Genomic DNA, 18054 nt, shown 5'->3' with positions numbered 1-18054 from the left:
AGTCATTTTCTCTGTCATGTCATCTGTCTGAGTCTTCTTTGTCTCCCCTTACTCAAAAGTCAGCCCCAAGAAGGAAGAGATGTTTACCAGTTTGTCCACTGCTCTAGCCCCAGGGTCCAGGAGCAGGCCAGGCATACAGTAGGTGCTCAATAAAGATTGTTGGCATGAAGAACATGCCAGGAAGGCTGCAGTTCCCACTGCCAGGCGCGTCCTAAGCGCTATGCACGTATTCACTTATTTAACCTTCACCGGCCAGCTGTGGAGTAGGTTGTCAGCCCTACGTTACAAGTGAGGAAACAGTCTTACAGAGGCATTGGTGGCTGTCACCGAATTGTATGTGAGAAACTGTCGCGATGACGTGTTTTCTTATATATATCTTACAATAATATTAAAAAAATTAAGAGAGCATTAGTGGTTCAGCGGTAGGGTTCTTGTCTTCCGTGCACAAGACCCGGTCTCAACTCCCAGCCGATGCAACCCACAGGAAGCCACCGCCTGTCCATCGAGGCAGGCTGTGAGGCTGAACAGGTTTCAGTGGAACTTTCAGACTGACATGGACTGGAAGGAAAGGCCTGGTGCTCTACTTCCCAAAGTCAGCCAGTGAAAACCCTACGGATCACAATGGTCCAGTCCACACCGGATCATGGGAGTGGCGCAGGATCAGGTCGCATTTTGTTCCACTGGCTTGGGGTCATCATATCAGGGGCCACTGGGCAGCAGCCCACAATAGCACGTTAAGCAACTGTCCCGGAGTTGCACAGCTGCTAGTGGGGAAGCTGGGACTCAGGCCAGAACTCAACCTCTAAGGAAGTAGGTCTATGAAGCCCACTTTCCAGATGAGAAAACTGAGGCCCAGAAAGGGGAGGCATTGCCTGAGGTCCTCTTGTAAGTGGCTGAGGCTAGAGTAGAACTCAGGTCAGCCTCCAAATGCAGCCGGTGAGCTCGTCAGCCCGTTTCTCTGGGAAGAGAACCCCCACCCTCCAGATGGCGATCACGTGCCGGAAGCCTCCAGGGGCAACGGGTGCAGGGCGGGGGGGCCCCCATGAATAATTAAGCGTCTCAAGCAAGGCGGCAGGCAGCGCTGCAGCTGTCGCCCCGCGGCGGGCGGGGAGGGGGCGGCGCTGACGTCACTTCCTGCCCTGCGGGGCCGCGGTCGCGGGTTATAAGGACGTGCCATCGGCCCGCACCCCGCCGAGGACCCCTAGTCCGGACGCCCACCATGCAGCGCCGCGGGCCCGCCTCCGTGCTGCTGCTGCTGCCCGCGCTGCTGGTGGGGGCGGGTGAGTGCCCTAAACCGTGAGGGTCCTCGGTGTGACTCGGGTGATCGGGCGCTGGGACTAGAGGCCACGCGGGGCTGACCTCGAGTGGGGCGGTGCACCTGGAGGCGGACTGGGGAGGGATGTGTGGGATTAGCACCGGGGGCAGCACGCGGGGTGCCCGGACCCAGCACCCATCTCCTCCTTCCTCTGCAGCAACAGCAGCTCCCCTGGCGCCCAGACCCTCCAAGGAGGAGGAGGTGAGGACTGTACGGACCCCTTTGTCCCACTCAAGCTCACCTGGAGCCCCACCCCTCCCTGCCCAGCCTGCTCCATGACCCTCACAGCCTCCTCTGACCTTTTACCCCTGCTCTCAGCTGACCCGGTGTCTGGCAGAGGTGGTCACAGAGGTGCTGACACTGGGCCAGCCCCAGAGAGGACCCTGCATGGCTGTCCTCCACGGAGGTAAGGAGACGCCGGCCCTTCCCAGGACCCCTGCCCACCAGGGTTCTGCCCAGCTTTGCTCCTGTAAGCACATGGCCTGTGAGGGCGCCTGGGGGAAGGGTGTCCCCTTCTCATTCCCAGAGATGCTCCCTGTGGGCTAGCTGGCACTGCCTGGCATTCCCAGCCCCACCCTCGGGGCTCCCTGCAAAGGTACAGGGTGGGGGCAGAGAACACCCCCCAGCTCCTGACCCCCTCTCCCAGTTCCAGGAACTCGTGCGGCCTCAGGCAAGTCCCAGAACTCTTCTAGGTTTGTTTCCCTGTTTGATGCACAGGGAGCTTTTTCTCTCCTTCCATCAGAGAGGTGCAAGACAGAGCCCTATGGCTGTGCATCTGCAGAGGAGAAAGGTCTGCTGCGTGAGGACTTCAAGAAGCAGGAGGCTGGAAAGACAAGGTCTAGTCAGGAGGTGAGGGAAAAGGAAGAGGAAGAAGAGGAGGAGGCAGCAGAGAGGACCCACAAGTCTGAGGTCCAGGAACAGGCTGTCCAGGAGCAGCTCCACAGCCTGCTCCACCAGGAGACTGAGGAGGAGGAGGAGGAGGAAAAGAAGAAGAGGCGGGGCCCCATGGAGGCATTCAAGGACATGTGGAAGCAGCGTCTAGAGAGTGGAAGGGGTCCCCAGAAGCGGGTGGCAGAGAAGGCCAGTCATGAGCAGACAGCCCAGTTTGAGGCGGAGGAGAAGGGGGTGCAGGTGCTAGGCAGGGGCCACAACCTATGGCAGGGGGCCGAGAGAGGCGGAAGAGAAAGGCATGAGGACTCACCACACCACCACCACCACCCCCAGCCAGAAGCCGAGCCCAAGGAGGAGGAGAAGGAAGAGGCTGTAGAGAGGAAGGTGAGTGGAAGGCAGGCAGCAGCCAAGCTGTCATCACACCAAGGCAATAGGGGAGTGGGGTTGACCAGATGGTCAGTGAAATTAAAACCAAATGGTAACAGTGTTGGGCCATCAACAGCAAAAACCATCATGAAGGGATCAGAGTAACCAAGACTGACTCCCCAAAAAACCAAACCCGTTGCCATCAGGTTGACTCTGATTCATAGCAACCCTGTAAGACAGAGTAGAATTGCCCTATAGGGTTTTCAAAGAATGGCTGGTGGATTCGAACTGCTGACCCTTTGGTTAGCAGCCTGAACTCTTAATCACTGTGCCCCCAGGGCTCCAGGACTGACACCAGAGGTAGGAACATTCAAGGGAGGCCTCTGCTTAACCAAGATGGCCACACTGAGATTACAGTAATACCAACGGCACAGAAACATCCCAGTTAGCCACCACTGGTAGTCCATAACAAGGAAGCTGGCCACCATGAACAGTGGCCACCATGCCTCATTCACCAGACTATAGATGGACAGCATTTTGGCTGGGTCATGGAAAGTAAGATGTCACCACGATTAGTGGCAGTAACCAATATAGCCATCACACACAAATGAGTCATGTTGGACACCTTTGCTAATCCTATGTCCACTGCTGTTGCCTATGGAGGCCTACACAGAGCTCACTGCTGGGTTATGCTGTCCAACATAACTCCTCAGGGTTCTGGCCACCAATATGGCCATCATTTTGGTCCATGATGGCTAGAATGACCATTGCTGGCTGCCCTTGTAAGAACATGGCCCACCCACATTCACCAGCAACCACTGAGATGGCTTGCCTTTGAAGGTGGGTACAGACTACCCCATTTTCCATCCCACCAGGAACATGACTTGGAGCAGCTGAAGCACATGAGGGATGAGCTGAAGAAGGCAACAGAGATGCTAGGGGAGGAACTCAGGAAGGAGGGCTGACTCCCGACCTCATGCCCTCCTTCTTCCCGCACACCCTTATGGCTTGCGACTGTTGACCCCCAAAGCTCCCTCCTCACCTGGCACCCCACTCCACCTCCCAGCCTGGCTGGAGTGGGCAGAAGGGTGTACCTTGGAACCAGGCCTGAGGGGATAACTCTGAGCTGGGTGGGGGTACTGGCTCAGACCTGACTCAGGAAAAGGGACCCCTTCCCCCCAACACCCATCTAATCCACTCCAACCCTTCTGAGTGAATAAAGCACAAAGAAAACCACCACAGCTGTGTAGCACTTGACTTTGGAGGGACAGGGACACAGGAATAAAGGGACCCCTCTGGTGGTCAGAACTGGGATTTTATTAGATTTGAAATTATATTAACAATTACACAAATTAGACAGGGTCATCAGGAAGAGGACTGGAGGCTGGGGTGGGAGGTAGCTGGTCTTGGCTCCGGCCACTGTGGACCACAATGTCATCATATTCATCCTGGGGACAGAAGGGAGCCAGGCAGAGAACTCAGGCAACTGCCACCATGCCTGCTGCTCAAGTTCTTCCACCCTCACCCTAAGAACTGGGTCTTTCCTTGAAGCCCGAGTTCCCCTGCTCCTAGTTCTCAAGCCACTGTTTTCAAGATCATTTCTTCCAATGTCTGGGTTCTCTCACCACTACTTAAACAAAAAAACAAACCCATTGCCATTGAGTCAATTCTGACTCACAGCGACCCTACAGGACAGAGTAGAACTACCCCATAGGGTTTCCAAGGAGCAGCTAGGGGATTCGAACTGCCGACCTTCTGGTTAGCAGCCAAGCGCTTATTCACTGCGCCACCAGGGCTCCCCCACCACCACTACTTGAGTTCTGTTCCTGCTGCTGGCTCCATTTTCAACAACTTCTGCCAGCTTCTCCTATCTCTCTCCTCCACCGCTCAATGTCTTCTCTTGCTCCAGGTAGTTATCTCTGCTGCCTGGGTTCTCCAACTAAGCCTCTCCTCACTGCTGGCTAAGGTCTTTCCCCACCACTGCCAATTTTCAGATCACTGCCGCTCTAGGTCATCTTCCCACAGCCTGAGTTCTCCAGCTCTTGCTCCCCGAAAATCACTCTCCAAGGTACCACCCACCACCCAGTATAGCTAATGTCTTTCCCCACCTCTGCCATAGCCTTCATCGTCAACAAGCTGCCCACGTTCCCCTGACTGCTGGCCGCCATCACATACGCCGCCGCCTGAGTTCTCTCATCACAGTGGCCAGGGCTGGGCTTGATGCACTGCCTACTTTCTCTTTGGCCCCTTCCCACCTGCCCGTTTACCCTGACCCCCCAGCTGGGCCGCCCGGTCTGTCCTCCTAACTCACGCCCTCATCTCCACAGTCACTGTCACTGCTGCTGCTGCTCCTGCAGGGGCCAGGCTTGTCATCCTCATCCTCGGGCTCAGGGGCTCCGTGGGCACGGAGGAGGCAGGCGAGAATGGGGTTGGGCCGGAGCGCGGCGCTGCCCAGTGGGGTGCGGCCGCCGTACATGCGGGCAGCAGGGTCGGCACCCCCTCTCAGGAGAAGCTCCAGGACGTCAGCTGCTTGTGCCTCCACGGCCAAGTGTAAGGGGCTCCGGCCGCACGTGGGCTCCTGGAAGTGGCCACAAAAGAGAGGTCAGCGGGCCCAAGGAGAGGGATGAACACGGAGGTCCACCCTGGGGGGCAAGGCCCCATCTCCCACACCCTCCCCTAGGGCAGCTCACTGGTTTGTTGAGGTCAGCTCCAGCCTCCCGGAGCAGCCGTACCATCTCAGCATCTCTGTGGATGACGGCCACATGTAGCGGGGTGTGGCCTGCAGACAGAGTGACAAGTGTCAGGCGATGGGGGTGAGGTGCCTGGGCCCCAAACGCCATGATCCTGGAATAGGGTCTTGTGGCTTAGGGGTGATCAGGCATGGGGTTGAATTCCAGGGTACGCCAAAGAGGCACCTGGGTCCCAGACACCTATGTTTCTGGTGGTCTGGGGCTTGCGGGCAGGTCCCAATGCCTGGGCTGTGGGATGTCTGGGGACTATGAGTGGAGGGACTGGGGTCTTTGGGTGGGAGGCCTGGTCTCGGACAGACTGAGAAGTGGCCCCTGAGTTCTAGATCTTGGGCCCAAGTCTCTGGTCTTATTTCGCAAAGGACATGGGTCCCAAACTCCTGGGTCCTGAGCAGCTGAGGGGCCTGTGACCCTGGGGAGAGGATGGGCCCGAACACTGGGTCCCAGATGATTTCAGTCCATTTGTGCAAGGGCCTGGTCCCAGGTAGCTGGGCTTACAGGTGGAAGACCTGAGACTGAAATGTCAGGGCTCTGGGTAGACAAGTCCTTTTTCCCCATGAGGCCTGGCTAAAGAGGGCTGTCCCGGAACCCTGAAACCTATGTCTGGGGACCTGGGATACCAGAGTTTCATAGAAGGTTGGGCTTTGAATTCCTCAGGCCTGGGTGGGCCAGGGCATGTAGGTGGAGACAGGCATCCAGGCTGGGTTGCGCCTTGCAGGTAGGGAGCCTGGGTCCCAATAACTGGTAGCTCTGGGCCTGTGGGTGGCATGCCTGGGTGCCTACTTGTCTGGGGCCTCCCGATGGGGATCCTGGGTCCCACACGTCCAGTTCTCAACGCCCTGGGTCCCCACAGCTGTGGTTATATTTTTCAAGTGGCTGGGTCTTGAGTAAGGGAAGCTAAGTCCAGAGCCAAGTGCTCTGGCCCAATGGAGGCCTGAGTCCTTCCCAGTCACTGAGGACCCTCACCCTCATAGTTTTCAGCTTCTAGCTGCAGCTTCCAGTCGTCCTCATTCTCCTCATCTTCCTTCTCCAAGCCGGGATCGGAGTATAAGGCAACAGAGGCACATTCAGTGTCAGGGGTGTGGTCGGGGTCCTGGGCATGGCAGGTGTCGAGGGCACCCCTGGGGCGCCGGGGGCGGGGCTGTAGCAGCACACGTGCGCAGGCATGCGCCCCCACGCGGCAGGCCAGGTGAAGTGCCGTGTGGCCCCCACGCTCTGCCACACACAACCCAGCGCCCGCTATGTACAACTTCTCGACTGTGGATGCCTCCCCCAGGATGGATGCCAGGTGTAGGGCTGTCTGCAGGAACAGAGGGCAAGGGTTAAGGGTCACACCGAGAACCCCAGCCCCCCAGCCCTATAATAGCCCCTGGTGGCTCACCTGGCCCAGGTCATTCTGCAGGTCTAGGTACTCGGTACCAGCTGCGAAGCTCAGGAGGAAATCCAGGAAGGGTTCATGCTGATGAATCACTGCCAAGTGCAGTGCCCTGAGGACAAAGGCAGAGGTCAGGGGACATAGGTCAAGTACTCCTGCATTCTTCCATTCAACAAACCTGGAGCACCTACTGGGTGCTAAGCATTATGACTACAGTTCTGGAACCAGCTGTGAGATATCTAGGAGAGTCAGAAGCCAGAGTTAATTCAGCAATGTTTATTAAGCAGGATTTCTGCTTCCATCCAAGATGAAGTGACATGGACCAGATTTCCCTCCCACCTGAAACAACCAAAAAATATGAGACATAATATATGAAACAATAGTTCTCAAGACACTGGACATTATGCAATAAATGACAGTGATCCCTGAGAGATGAAAAACAAACAAGGGGAGCCTTACAACCGAATGCCACTGCTTACTGACTTGAGTTTCCAAGCCACAGCTCGCTGAAGTGGGAGAACCCAAGCAGAGCCTAGCAGACTGAGTTGAGAAGATGGAGCTGAGTGTCTGAGGAGATGAAGGCGGCTAGAATTAGCAGGACAGAGTACCCAAGAGGAGAGAGCTACACAGAGAGAGAGAACCCTGGAGATCTGCAGAGGGTCCCTCGAGTACTCAGCAGAGCACCGATCAGCAAATGTTTGTAAGGAAACTACCTGAGTCTGGGGAAAAAAGCCATCCAAAAGGCTCAGAGACCAGTGTCCCTGTCATTCACAAGGCCAGGAATAGTGCCTATTCACACCGGCCAGATGAGAAAAACTCATAATTCACAGGGCATTTGGGTAAAATGCTCGAGAAGGTTTCGCCTTGGTACTGGGAAATAACTTTAGCCCTATACTGAGCACTGCCCCGACCCACTTCACAAGTCATAAAAGCAAAACCTAAGAGGGTCAAACTGCTCCCAAGTAACTTAATAGCATCCCAGAACAAAACTCAAGAATACTCATAGGAATACAAAATTACCCAGCACTGAACAAGGCGAAATTCACAATGTCTGGCATCTAATCAAAGATTACCAGGCATGCAAAGGAGCAAGAAAATACTACCCATAATGAGAATAGTCAATCAATCGAAACTGACCCCAAAATAACACAGATGTTAGAAGTAGCAAACAAAAACATTTAAAGTCATTATAACTGTATTCTATATGTTCAAAATGTTCAGTAGAAACATGGAAGATAAAAGAAAAAGACCCAAATCAAACTCCCAGAGATGAAACTACAGCATCGATGATGAAAATTATACTGAATGGGATTAAGAACAGATTAGACATTGGAAAAGAAAGATTGGTAAATTGGAAGACACAGCGATCGAAATTACCCAGAATGAACCACACAGAGAAAAAACAATCTGCCCCCCCGCCAAAAAATGAAAAGAGGATCAGTGAACTGTGGGAAAATTTCAGGTGGCCTAATGTATGTGTAATTGAAGTCCCTAAAGAGGGGAGGGCAGAAAAAAATTTGAAAAACAACTTTCCAAATTTGATGAAAATGATAAACACACAGAATCCAAGAAACTCAATGAACCCCAAGCACAAAAAACATGAATAAAATTACACCAAGGCCCATCACGACCAAACTGCTCAAAACCAGTAATAAACACAAAATGTTAAGTCAGTGGAAAAATAAAAAAATACCTTAAATACAGAGGAAGAAAAGGGTGACAGCAGATTTCACATAGGAAGTAATACAAGTCAGAGGATGGTAGAGCAGCATCTTTAAAGAACTGAAAGAAAAAGACTGTCAACCTAGAATTCTTCACTCAGGGAAAATATCTTTTAAAAATGAAGACAAAATAAAGATGTTTTCAGATATACAAGAGCTGAAAGAATTAACTGTCAGCAGACCCACACTACAAGAAATGTTAAAAGAAGTCTTTCCCACAAGGAAGATATTAGCCGAAGAGACAAAAAGGGCCACATAAAACCAGAGCCTCCATCAGCCTGAGACCAGAAGAACTAGATGGTGCCCGGCTACCACCAGTGACCACCCTGACAGGGAACACAACAGAGTCCCTGACGGAGCAGGAGAAAAGTGAGGTGCAGAACTTAAATTCACGTAAAAACCAGACTGAATGGTCTGTCTGAGACTAGAGGAACCCCAGAAGATATGGCCCTGGACTCTCTGTTAACCCAGAACAAAAACCATTCCCAAAGCCAACTCTTCAGACAAAGATTAGACTGGACTACAAAACATAAAATAACACTCGTGAAGAGTGTGCTTCTTAGTTCAAGCAGATAGATGAGAGCAAATGGGTGGCTCCTGTGCAGAGGCAAAATAAGAGGGCAGAAACGGACAGGAGCTGGTTGGATGGACACAGGAAACCCAGGGTGGAAAGGGGAGTATGCTGTCATAGGGATTGCAACTAGTGTCACATAACAATATGTGTATAAATTTTTGTATAAGAAATTAACTTAAGATGTAAACTTTCACCTAAAGCACAATAAAGAAAAATAAAAAAGTCTTTCAGGCAAAAGGAAAATGATATCAAATGGAAATATAGACCTACACAAAGGAATGAGAAACACGAAAAATCGTAACTACAAATACATAAAAATTTTTGTGGAGTTTACAGCATATGTGTAAGTAAATGTATAACAACAATAGCATAAAGGACAGGAGAGACAAATGGAAAGACACTAATGTGTATTTTATATGGAGTCCCTATGTCCTTGGATGGCACAGTTACATGTTCAACTACTAGCCAAAATTTTGGCAGTTTGAACCCACCTAGAGGCACCTTGGAAGACAAGCTTGGCAAACTGCTTCTAAAAGGGCAGCCTTGCAAATCCTATAGAGTAGTTCTACTCTGCACACACAGGGTCACCACGAATCAGAACCGCCTGGACAGCAACCAACAACAGCAACATATGGAGTCTCCGGTGGGGTAAATGGTCAACAAGCCCAACTGCTAACAGAAAGGTTGGGGGTTTGAGCCCACTCAGAGCCACTTCAGAAGAAAGGCCCCGTGATCTACTTCTAAGGAGTCAGCCATTGAAAATTCTATGGGGTACAGTTCCACTCTGACGCACACAGGGGCTCCGTGAGTCGGAAACGACTAGATGCAACGTGTATGTATTACATAAATGGTTTTTTTACTATATGTGAAGTGGCATAATATCACTTGAAGTAGGCCATAATTTAAAGTTATATACTAAAAGCCCTAAAACAAGGTTCAGTAAACTTTCTCTGTAACGGGCCAAATATTTTAGGCTTTCCAGGCTGTATGGTCTCTGCCCTAACTATTCAACTCTGCTGTTACGATCCAAAAGCAGCCATAGACAGTGCGTAAACGAACGAGGGTGGTTGTGCTCCAATAAAACTTTATTTATGGGCACTGAAACTTGAATTTCATACAATTTTCACTTGTCATGAAATATTATTCTTGTTTGGATTTTTTTTTTTTTAACCATTTAAATGTATAAAACCCATTCTTAGCTTATAGCCATACAAAATCAGACAGCTGACCAGATTGTGCCTACAGTCCATAGTATGGCAACCCCTGCCTTAAATCAACCACTTAAGTAACAAAACAAAGAGTTATAGCTAATAAGCCAAGAAATGAGAGAAAGAAAGTAGAATTACAAAAAATACTCAATTATTTCAAAAGGAGGCAGGAAAAAGGAAACAAAGAACAAATAGGACAAGTAGAAAACTAATAGCAAAATGATAAATTTAAATGTAACCATATCAATAATTGCACTAAACAGTCTAAACAACCCCACTTAAAGGCAGAGATTTTCAGATTGAATAAAAAAGCAAAACCCATCTATATGCTGTCTACAAGAAATGCCCTTTTCACAATGTAGGCGAGGTCAGCACAACTGGACTAAATGAAAAGCAAGGAAGTTTCTGGAATAAACTAAATGCTTCGAAGGCCAGCATGGCAGAGGCAGGGGTTTGGGGACCATGGTTTCAGGGGACATCTAAGTCAATTGGCATAATAAAATCTATTAAGAAAACATTCTGCATCCCACCTTGGAGAGAGGCGTATGGGGTCTTCAACACTAGCAAGCGGCCATCTAAGATGCATCAATTAGTCTCAACTCACCTGGATCAAAGGAGAATGAAGAACACCAAGGACATAAGGTAATTACGAGCCCAAGAGACAGGAAGGGCCACATGAACCAGAGACTACATCAGCCTGAGACCAGAAGAGCTAGGTGGTGCCCAGCTACAACCGATGACTGCCCTGACAGGGAACACAACAGAGAACCCCTGAGGGATCAGCAGGGCAGTAAGATGCAGACCCCAAATTCTCGTAAAAAGACCAGACTTAATGGTCTGACTGAGACTAGAAGGACCCCAGTGGTCATGTCCCCCAGACCTTCTGTTGGCCCAGGACAGGAACCATTTCTAAAGCCAAATCTTCAGACATGGATTCGACTGGACAGTGGGTTGGAGAGGGATGCTGGTGAGGAGTGAGCTTCTTGGATCAGGTGGACACTTGAGGCTATGCTGGCATCGCCTCCCTGGAGGGGAGATGAGAGGGTGGAGGGGGTTAGATGCTGGCGAAATGGAACGAAAAGAGAGAGTGGAGGGAGGGAGTGGGTTGTTTCATTAGGGGGAGAGCAATAGGGAGTATGTAGTAAGGTGTATATAAGTTTTTGTGTGAGAGACTGACTTGATATGTAAACTTTCACTTAAAGCACAATAAAAAAAATTTTTTTTAATGCCCTTTAAATATAAAGACACAAATAAGTTAAAAATTAAAAGATGGAAAAGATATACCATGCTAACGCTGGTCACAAGAAAGCTGGAGTATTTTATTATCAGAGTAGAGCCGTTAATATCAGAGCTTCAAAATACACAAAGCAAAAACCAACAGGATTACAAGGAAAAACAGACAAATCCCCAATTACAGTTGGAGATTTCAATACACCCCTCTCAATAATTGGTATAACAAGTAGACAGAAAATCAGCAAAACTAGAAAACACTATACACCAACTTGACCCAACTGACCTTTGGAAAACGCTCCTTGCAACAATGGCATAACGCACATCCTTCTCAAGCGCACATGTAACATTTACCGAGACAGACCATATTCTGGGCCATAAAACCAGTCTCAATAAATTCAAAAGGATTCAAACCATACAAAGTATGTTTTCTGGCCACATGAAATCAAATTAAAAAATCTGTTAACAGAAAGAAGCGTGGAAAACCTTCCAAATATTTGGAAACTAAACAACATACTTTTAAATAACCCAAGGGTCAAATAAGAAATCAAAAGAGAAATAGAAAGCATATTGAATTAAATGAAAACGAAAACACAACACATCAGAATTTGTGAGATATTGCTAAAGCAGTACCAAACCAAAACCAAACCCACTGCCGTTGAGTCGATTCCAACCCACAGCGAACCTACAGGACAGAGTAGAGCTGCCCCATAAAGCGTCCAAGGAATGCCTGGCGGATTCGAACCGCCAACCCTTTGGTTAGCAGTCGCAGCACTTAACCACTACACCACCAGGGTTTCCACTAAAGCAGTAGTAAGGGGAAAATTTATACAGCTATACGCCTGTATCAGATAAAAGGGAAAAGGCTCAAGTCGATAAGCTCAGCTCCTATCTTAGAAAGTTAGGAAAAGAAGAATAAATTAAAACTAAAGTAAGAAGAAAGGAAATAATTAAGATCAGAACAGAAATCAATGAAATAGAAAGCAGAAAAACAACTGGGAAAATTAATGAAAAAACAACCTGGTTCTTTGAGAAGGCCAATGTTTATTAACTGCCAAGGAAAAGAGAGTCCTGGAGATCTACTTCTAAAAAACCAGCCACTGAAAATACTGTGGAACACAGTTCTACCGACACACATGGGGTTGCCGTGAGTTGGAACGGACTTGAAGGCAACTGGTTGGTATGGATCTAGGAGATGGTGGGTGGTACAAATGGTTAACATGGTTAACATCCTTGGCTGCTAACCGAAAAGCTAGAGGTTTGAATCCACCTAGAAGCACCTAGGGAGAAAGGCCTGGAGATCTACTTCCAAAAAATCAGCCATCGAAAACCCTGTAGCACACAGTTCTGCTTTGATACACGTGGTGTTGTCATGAGACAGCACCAACTTCACAGCAACTGGTTGGTTACTACGGGTCTGGCACTGTCCAAGTCACTGAGGTACAGCAATAAACAAAACTGACAAAAGACCCCAGGCCTGTATGACTGCTATTCCTTCTGCCTGCAATTCTCTTCTTTCCAGATACCTATTTGTCTCATTTTCCTGCTATTTCTCCGTAACACTTGCTATCTTCTGATAGACTATGTTTTTATTTCCTTCCTTCCTGTCTGTCTTTCTGTCTGACCTTCTGTCTGTCTAGCTCTCCCACCTAGAATGTATGCTCCATAAGGACATAACTTTTTGTCTGTTTTCTTCATAACCTTATCACTGGCATCTAAAACAGGGCCTGGCACATGGTACCAAAAAAAAAAAAAAAAACCCACTACCATCCAGTCAATTCCAACTCATAGTGACCCTATGGGATAGAGTAGAATTGCCCCCATAGGGTTTTCAAGGAGCGGCTGGTGGAGTCAAACTGCTTTTTGGTTAGCAGCCAAGTTCTTAACCACTATGCAACCAGGGCTTCAAAACATGGTAGTTTTCAATAAATATTTGTTGAATGGATGAATCCCTGCTCTCATGGAGCTTACAATCTCTCTCTGAATGAAAGATTTGAAAATTACTGCTCCAGAGGCAGGACCTTAGAGTCAGGGGCCAACTATAATGTCAGAAATCAAAGTCTAGGCTTACAAATCATGAATTAAGGATTAAAGACCATGTCTGGAGGTTAGAGGTCAGGAGGTTAGAGGTCTCGGGCCACATGAGGTCAAATTGGGTTTTGGGATCAGTGGGTTAGGGATGTGGATTCCAGGAACTAAGAATCAAGAGTTCAAGAAAGGAGAGTCAAAAATGATTGGGTTTAAAAAAAAAATTTACATATATATATATATATACATACACATATATGGTTAAGATCAAAGTTGGATAAATTGATTTATTAAAGATTAGGATTTGGGAGTTAGACGTCAGGAAGTCAAGGATCAGAGGTCAGATTTAGGAGTAAAGGTTAGGAAGCCGGATCAGACCACTGGGGTATCAGGTAAAGCTGATCTTATCCGAGGTTGGATCCTTGGGGCCGGTTCGGGAGTCTAAGGTTCACTCACGTGTCCCCATCCTCAGTGACGTAGCCGAAGACGAGGGGCACCCACGAAAGCCCCGGGCCCAGCTCTGCGCCCAGCCCCGGTCCTCCGGGGACCGCTGCGTCCGGACCCAACGAGCCCAGGCCGCTGTCGCACCACTCATCGGCATCTGCGGCTTTCCCCAAGCACGCGACCCCGGCCATGCCCCCCTCTGCCTCCGGGACCCCAGAGGCCGCCCTCCAGCCAGCCTGCCTGCCTCTGGGCTGTGCCCGGACCTCTGGAGCTTCCGCCCTGCGGGGAATTCCCCAACACTCCCCCTACTGTCTCCAATAAGAGTGGTCTAAATCGCTCACGTCCCGCCCAATCCCGCACCAAGACCAATCAGAGTGTCGGAATGGACTACAGCTCTCGACCTGTTCCCACATTTTCCGGGCGCCCTTTACCAACATGGCTGCCGACGCGCGGCCCTCTGGGACTCGTAGTCCGGCTCTCGTGTACCTTCCTTATCCGGAGGGACGCGCTCCGATCTTTGAGAGAATCGCTTGTCTGCGGCCGCTATTGCTTCTGGGAGTTGTAGTTCTCTGCCTCTTCCTTGCCTCTCCCCCTTCCGGTGCCGTCACGGGACAGAGCAGTCGGTGACAGCCCCGAGGGCCCCGGCCCCGCGCCCATGGCCGAGCCGGACCGTGAGTCGAGGGCTCTGGTGGGAGGGACGGGCCGCACCGGGGCCTGGTTTCGTGATCCAGGCCCTGGGGCCCGAGAGCGGGCGCGGTGGGGCAGGAGGTGGAGGCTGCGTGGGGGAGTGGAATTTGAAGGGCCATTGCTAAATGCTCTCTGTCGATAGGTTGTTGGGTTTCTGGGTCGCGAGGTTTTAAGGGTCACTTTACCGTGTTACTGATAATCGCATGTTTTTCGACTCTCGTTGCTAAGGACCCTCGTTGCCGCGATCCCGGTTGCTAAGGGTACCTGGTTGTTAGGGGCAGCTGTATGATGCTAGGCGGCCCCGGTGTTCCCTCCTATCTCTTCCCTCTAGTTCCTGTACCTCTCCTAAACCTACCACCGCCACCGCACCTCCTCTCCCAAACCCGCCTCCCAGCCAGGGTATCCCTTCCTACCTCCTTTCTTCCTAAATTTCCCTCCACCCTGGAAACCTAACCCCCTCAACACACACACACGGCTGTGCCCTTTCTAACTCTTTCTAACTCTTCTTCCACACCCTGTATCCCTTCCTTTCTCCTCTCTGTCCCCCTAAACCTGTCCCTCCCCTGCCTCTCTGTCCCTCACTAGCCACCTCCCTTCCCAGCAATCTCCACTCTAATATGATCAGCTTTTCCTCATCCCCTCCTCTCTACTCCTTACCCCAGTGTGACTAGGTCGGTGGGTCTTCTGGGTCCCCCTACTCCCGCTCTTAACCCCTTCATTCCCCCTTAACCATCCCCCCCTGCTGTAACCATGTCTGCTCCCCTCCTCCCCCAGCCTCTGACCCTCTGGAGACCCAGGCAGGGAAGGTGCAGGAGGCTCAGGTGAGATGGGGTAAAGGGTGGAATGGAGGGAAGGAGACAGATGGACTTGTTCCTACATCCCACACTGGGGGAGGCGGCAGAGGGAAACCAGTTCCCCTAGGGCCCCCAGCTCACTGCCCCAGGCCCTCTCCCCCACCCAGGGTGCAGCCTCCTGGGGAATGGTGGATTCTGGTGACTTTCAGAGAAGGGTGTGTTACCCCAGTCCCAGGCCTGCCCTCCCAGGTTCCCTCTTTCCTTGTCCCTCTTCCCCCCATCCCTTCTGAACCTCATTTGTACTGGGCCTGGGAGAGACACACATCAGATTTGGTCCCTGAACTCACGGCTCTCACAGAAAAATCACTAGAAAATGAGTCTATAAGGGAATAATGGAGGTATCTCAGGCCACTGTGGGAGTAAGCCTTGTGGGATCACAGACTCTACCTAGCCCCTTCCCTGGAGGAATCCACAGGCTGGCCTAGGAGTCAGATTGAGATATAGACACAGTGTAGTCGGTGAAGACTGGCTTAGAATGTTCCTACACAAGGTGACAAATGGTGTTCCAAGCAGAGGATGTAGTTTGTGCAAAGACCTGGAGGCATGAAAGACTGTGATCTGTTCAGTAGTTTGGTGGCTGGGGATGGTTGTTGTTAGGTGCCATGAGTTGATTCCAACTCGTAGCAGCCCCATGTGACTGAGTAGAACTGTCCTATAGGATTTTCTAGGCTGTAATCTTTACAGGAGCAGATTGCCAGGTCTTTCTCCCAGGTAGCCACTGCATGCTTTTGAACCCCCAATCTTTCAGTTAGCCACTGAGCACTGGCCGGTTGCACCACTAGGGCTCCTTTGGCTAGGAATGGTCGAATAATTATATCCATGGCTAGCATTGATTGAGTGCTTACTCTGTGCTGGAAACGCTGGTGGTATAGTGGTTAAGTACTACAGCTGCTACCCAAGAGGTCGGCAGTTTGAATCTGCCAGGCGCTCCTTGGAAACTCTGTGGGGCAGTTCTACTCGGTCCTATAGGGTGGCTATGAATTGGAATCTACTCAACAGCAGTGGGTTTGGGTTTTTTTGGTTACTCTGTGCCAGGCACTCTGTTTAGTGCTTTGTATGCATCGCCTGGTTTAACCTTCCCGATATCCCTGGGAGGCACACGCCCGTTGTGTAGATGAGGAATCTGAGGTATCTGGGGCAGAGGTGATAAGACTTGCCTTCTGTCCCTTGGCTAGAAGAGCAGGAAAGGGTTTGGAACTCAAGACCTTCAGCATACTGCCCTCCAGACACTGAGAGGACAGGGCCGCCTCCTAGAAGCTGGAGGCTGGAAGACTTCGCCAGCACCTCCACCTCCCCTGTAGGCAAAGCTGCCCCTGGCTGGGCAGGGCCCTGGAGTCCTCCCACAGAGCCTCTTTGTCTCCAGCCCACCCACAGATGCGAGATGGCTTTGCAGATGTAGACCAGTGTAGATGCTGGGATTAAAGTACCTCACAGAGGCATAGCACAGTGACACTGAGGGTATGAGAGCTTCCCCTCAGGCCAGGGTTTCAAACCCCCCTAGCTCCCAAAGCACCACTGCTGTCATGTGGGGTCCAGAGAAAAAGGCTTAGTATTAGAAAGGGATCCTCAGTCCCCGAGAGAGATGGAGGACGTAAATCGCAGCATTGTCTCTGCAGTGTGGCAAAGCTGGAAACAGCTCAAATGGCTGTCAGTGGATGAGTTAAATGAACTGGTTCGTCCATACAATGGGACGCTATGCAGTTGCTTAAAAGGAGGAGGTGGGTCTGTACTGTACTGTTCTCTGGAAAACTGCAAGGTGCAGCCTCAGACTAGGGCCTGACCCATTTCTATCAAAATAGTGAACGTTTACATGTAGAGGAGAAAGCTGGCATAATTAACATCAAAACTTAACTAATAGCGGTTATCTCGATGGGGCCTGGGAGAGAGAACCATGAGGCAAGTGCCCCAAGTTACACATTTTCTAACCTTCAAAGTTTTTGCAAAGCTTGTGTAATCTTAAAAAGTGTCAAAGAAAGAATCATGCCGGATAGTGTTAAAACATGGCGAGGGTGACTTTGATTCAAAGGGAAGTTGCAAGGGGAGGGGAAAGAAATACAGAACTGGATGGATGGAGCACTGTAGTGGGAGGAGAGGGAGCACTAAGGGTGAGACAGGGACACCAGGACTGTGTCTGACCCCCAGCCCTCTGAGATGCAGGACTGTGAGCTTTTCAAAAGAAAGTTAAGGGGGATGCTGGGGAGTCCCTGGGCAGTCCAAAAGGTTAATGTGCTGGCTGCTAACTGAAAGGTTGGTAGTTCGAGTCCTCCCAGAGGCACCTTGGAAGAAAGGCCTGACAATCTTCTTCTGAAAAACTCCGCCATCAAAAGCCCTGTGGAGCACAGTTCTACTGTGACGCACATGGGGTCACCACAAGTTGGAACTAACTCGACAGCAAATGTTTTTTTTTTTTTGGTGAATATTATACCGCGGTTGTGATTAGGGCCTGTTTGCGCAGAATTTTTTTTTTTTTCTATCATAAGGCACCTGGATCTTGGGGGACCCAGTAAGCATTGGAGGTAAGGAAGGGGAAGCTAAAGTTATTCAAGGAGAGTAAATCGTTATGTCTTGGTCAGTGCCTTGCAGTAAGCCCTGTCATTTGGAAGGGGAGGTTCTG

The 18054-nt window shown here is 50.3% G+C and overlaps 3 protein-coding genes across 6 annotated transcripts in view; 2 read left to right on the top strand and 1 right to left on the bottom strand.

The window, feature by feature from the left end:
• The first annotated feature begins 1161 nt into the window (after nucleotides 1-1161).
• CCER2 (coiled-coil glutamate rich protein 2) lies at nucleotides 1162-3808 on the top strand. The gene is made up of 5 exons (XM_003420769.4): nucleotides 1162-1280; nucleotides 1473-1516; nucleotides 1634-1721; nucleotides 2058-2590; nucleotides 3448-3808. Exons 1-5 carry the CDS (start codon nucleotides 1220-1222, stop codon nucleotides 3535-3537), a joined length of 816 nt encoding a protein of 271 aa, XP_003420817.2. The 5' UTR covers nucleotides 1162-1219; the 3' UTR covers nucleotides 3538-3808.
• Nucleotides 3809-3868: 60 nt separating this feature from the next.
• On the bottom strand, nucleotides 3869-14161 carry NFKBIB (NFKB inhibitor beta). Its single transcript, XM_003420828.4, has 6 exons — nucleotides 13912-14161; nucleotides 6701-6806; nucleotides 6286-6619; nucleotides 5263-5351; nucleotides 4884-5150; nucleotides 3869-4020 (listed from the first exon to the last, which is right to left on the bottom strand). Exons 1-6 carry the CDS (start codon nucleotides 14088-14090, stop codon nucleotides 3925-3927), a joined length of 1071 nt encoding a protein of 356 aa, XP_003420876.1. The 5' UTR covers nucleotides 14091-14161; the 3' UTR covers nucleotides 3869-3924.
• Nucleotides 14162-14482: 321 nt separating this feature from the next.
• The window catches only part of SIRT2 (sirtuin 2), a 31328-nt gene continuing 27756 nt past the window's right edge, over nucleotides 14483-18054 (top strand). The window contains exons 1-2 of one of the 4 annotated variants that reach the window (XM_023539895.2): nucleotides 14483-14570; nucleotides 15361-15407. In XM_023539895.2, coding sequence (XP_023395663.1) covers nucleotides 14555-14570; nucleotides 15361-15407 — 63 coding nt within the window. In that variant the 5' untranslated portion in view covers nucleotides 14483-14554. Of the gene's footprint in view, nucleotides 14571-15360; nucleotides 15408-17920; nucleotides 17957-18054 lie in introns of those variants that run through there. The other 3 variants (XM_003420768.3, XM_023539896.1, XM_023539897.2) reach the window with 3 other exon arrangements.

This window comes from Loxodonta africana, chromosome 11 (assembly GCF_030014295.1).
Source record: "Loxodonta africana isolate mLoxAfr1 chromosome 11, mLoxAfr1.hap2, whole genome shotgun sequence".
Lineage (NCBI taxonomy): Eukaryota > Metazoa > Chordata > Mammalia > Proboscidea > Elephantidae > Loxodonta > Loxodonta africana.
This window is presented reverse-complemented; position numbering and strand designations above follow the sequence as displayed.

Excerpts from the sequence above, each read along its gene's own strand:
- CCER2 (XM_003420769.4), top strand. The coding sequence starts at position 1,220 with ATGCAGCGCCGCGGGCCCGCCTCCGTGCTGCTGCTGCTGCCCGCGCTG. Across the intron at positions 1,517-1,633 it reads GACCCTCCAAGGAGGAGGAG|CTGACCCGGTGTCTGGCAGA; the intron begins GTGAGGACTGTA and ends CCCTGCTCTCAG. Across the intron at positions 1,722-2,057 it reads CATGGCTGTCCTCCACGGAG|AGAGGTGCAAGACAGAGCCC; the intron begins GTAAGGAGACGC and ends TCCTTCCATCAG.
- NFKBIB (XM_003420828.4), bottom strand. The coding sequence starts at position 14,090 with ATGGCCGGGGTCGCGTGCTTGGGGAAAGCCGCAGATGCCGATGAGTGG. Across the intron at positions 5,151-5,262 it reads GAGCTGACCTCAACAAACCA|GAGCCCACGTGCGGCCGGAG; the intron begins GTGAGCTGCCCT and ends GGCCACTTCCAG. Across the intron at positions 4,021-4,883 it reads GTGACTGTGGAGATGAGGGC|GATGAATATGATGACATTGT; the intron begins GTGAGTTAGGAG and ends TTCTGTCCCCAG.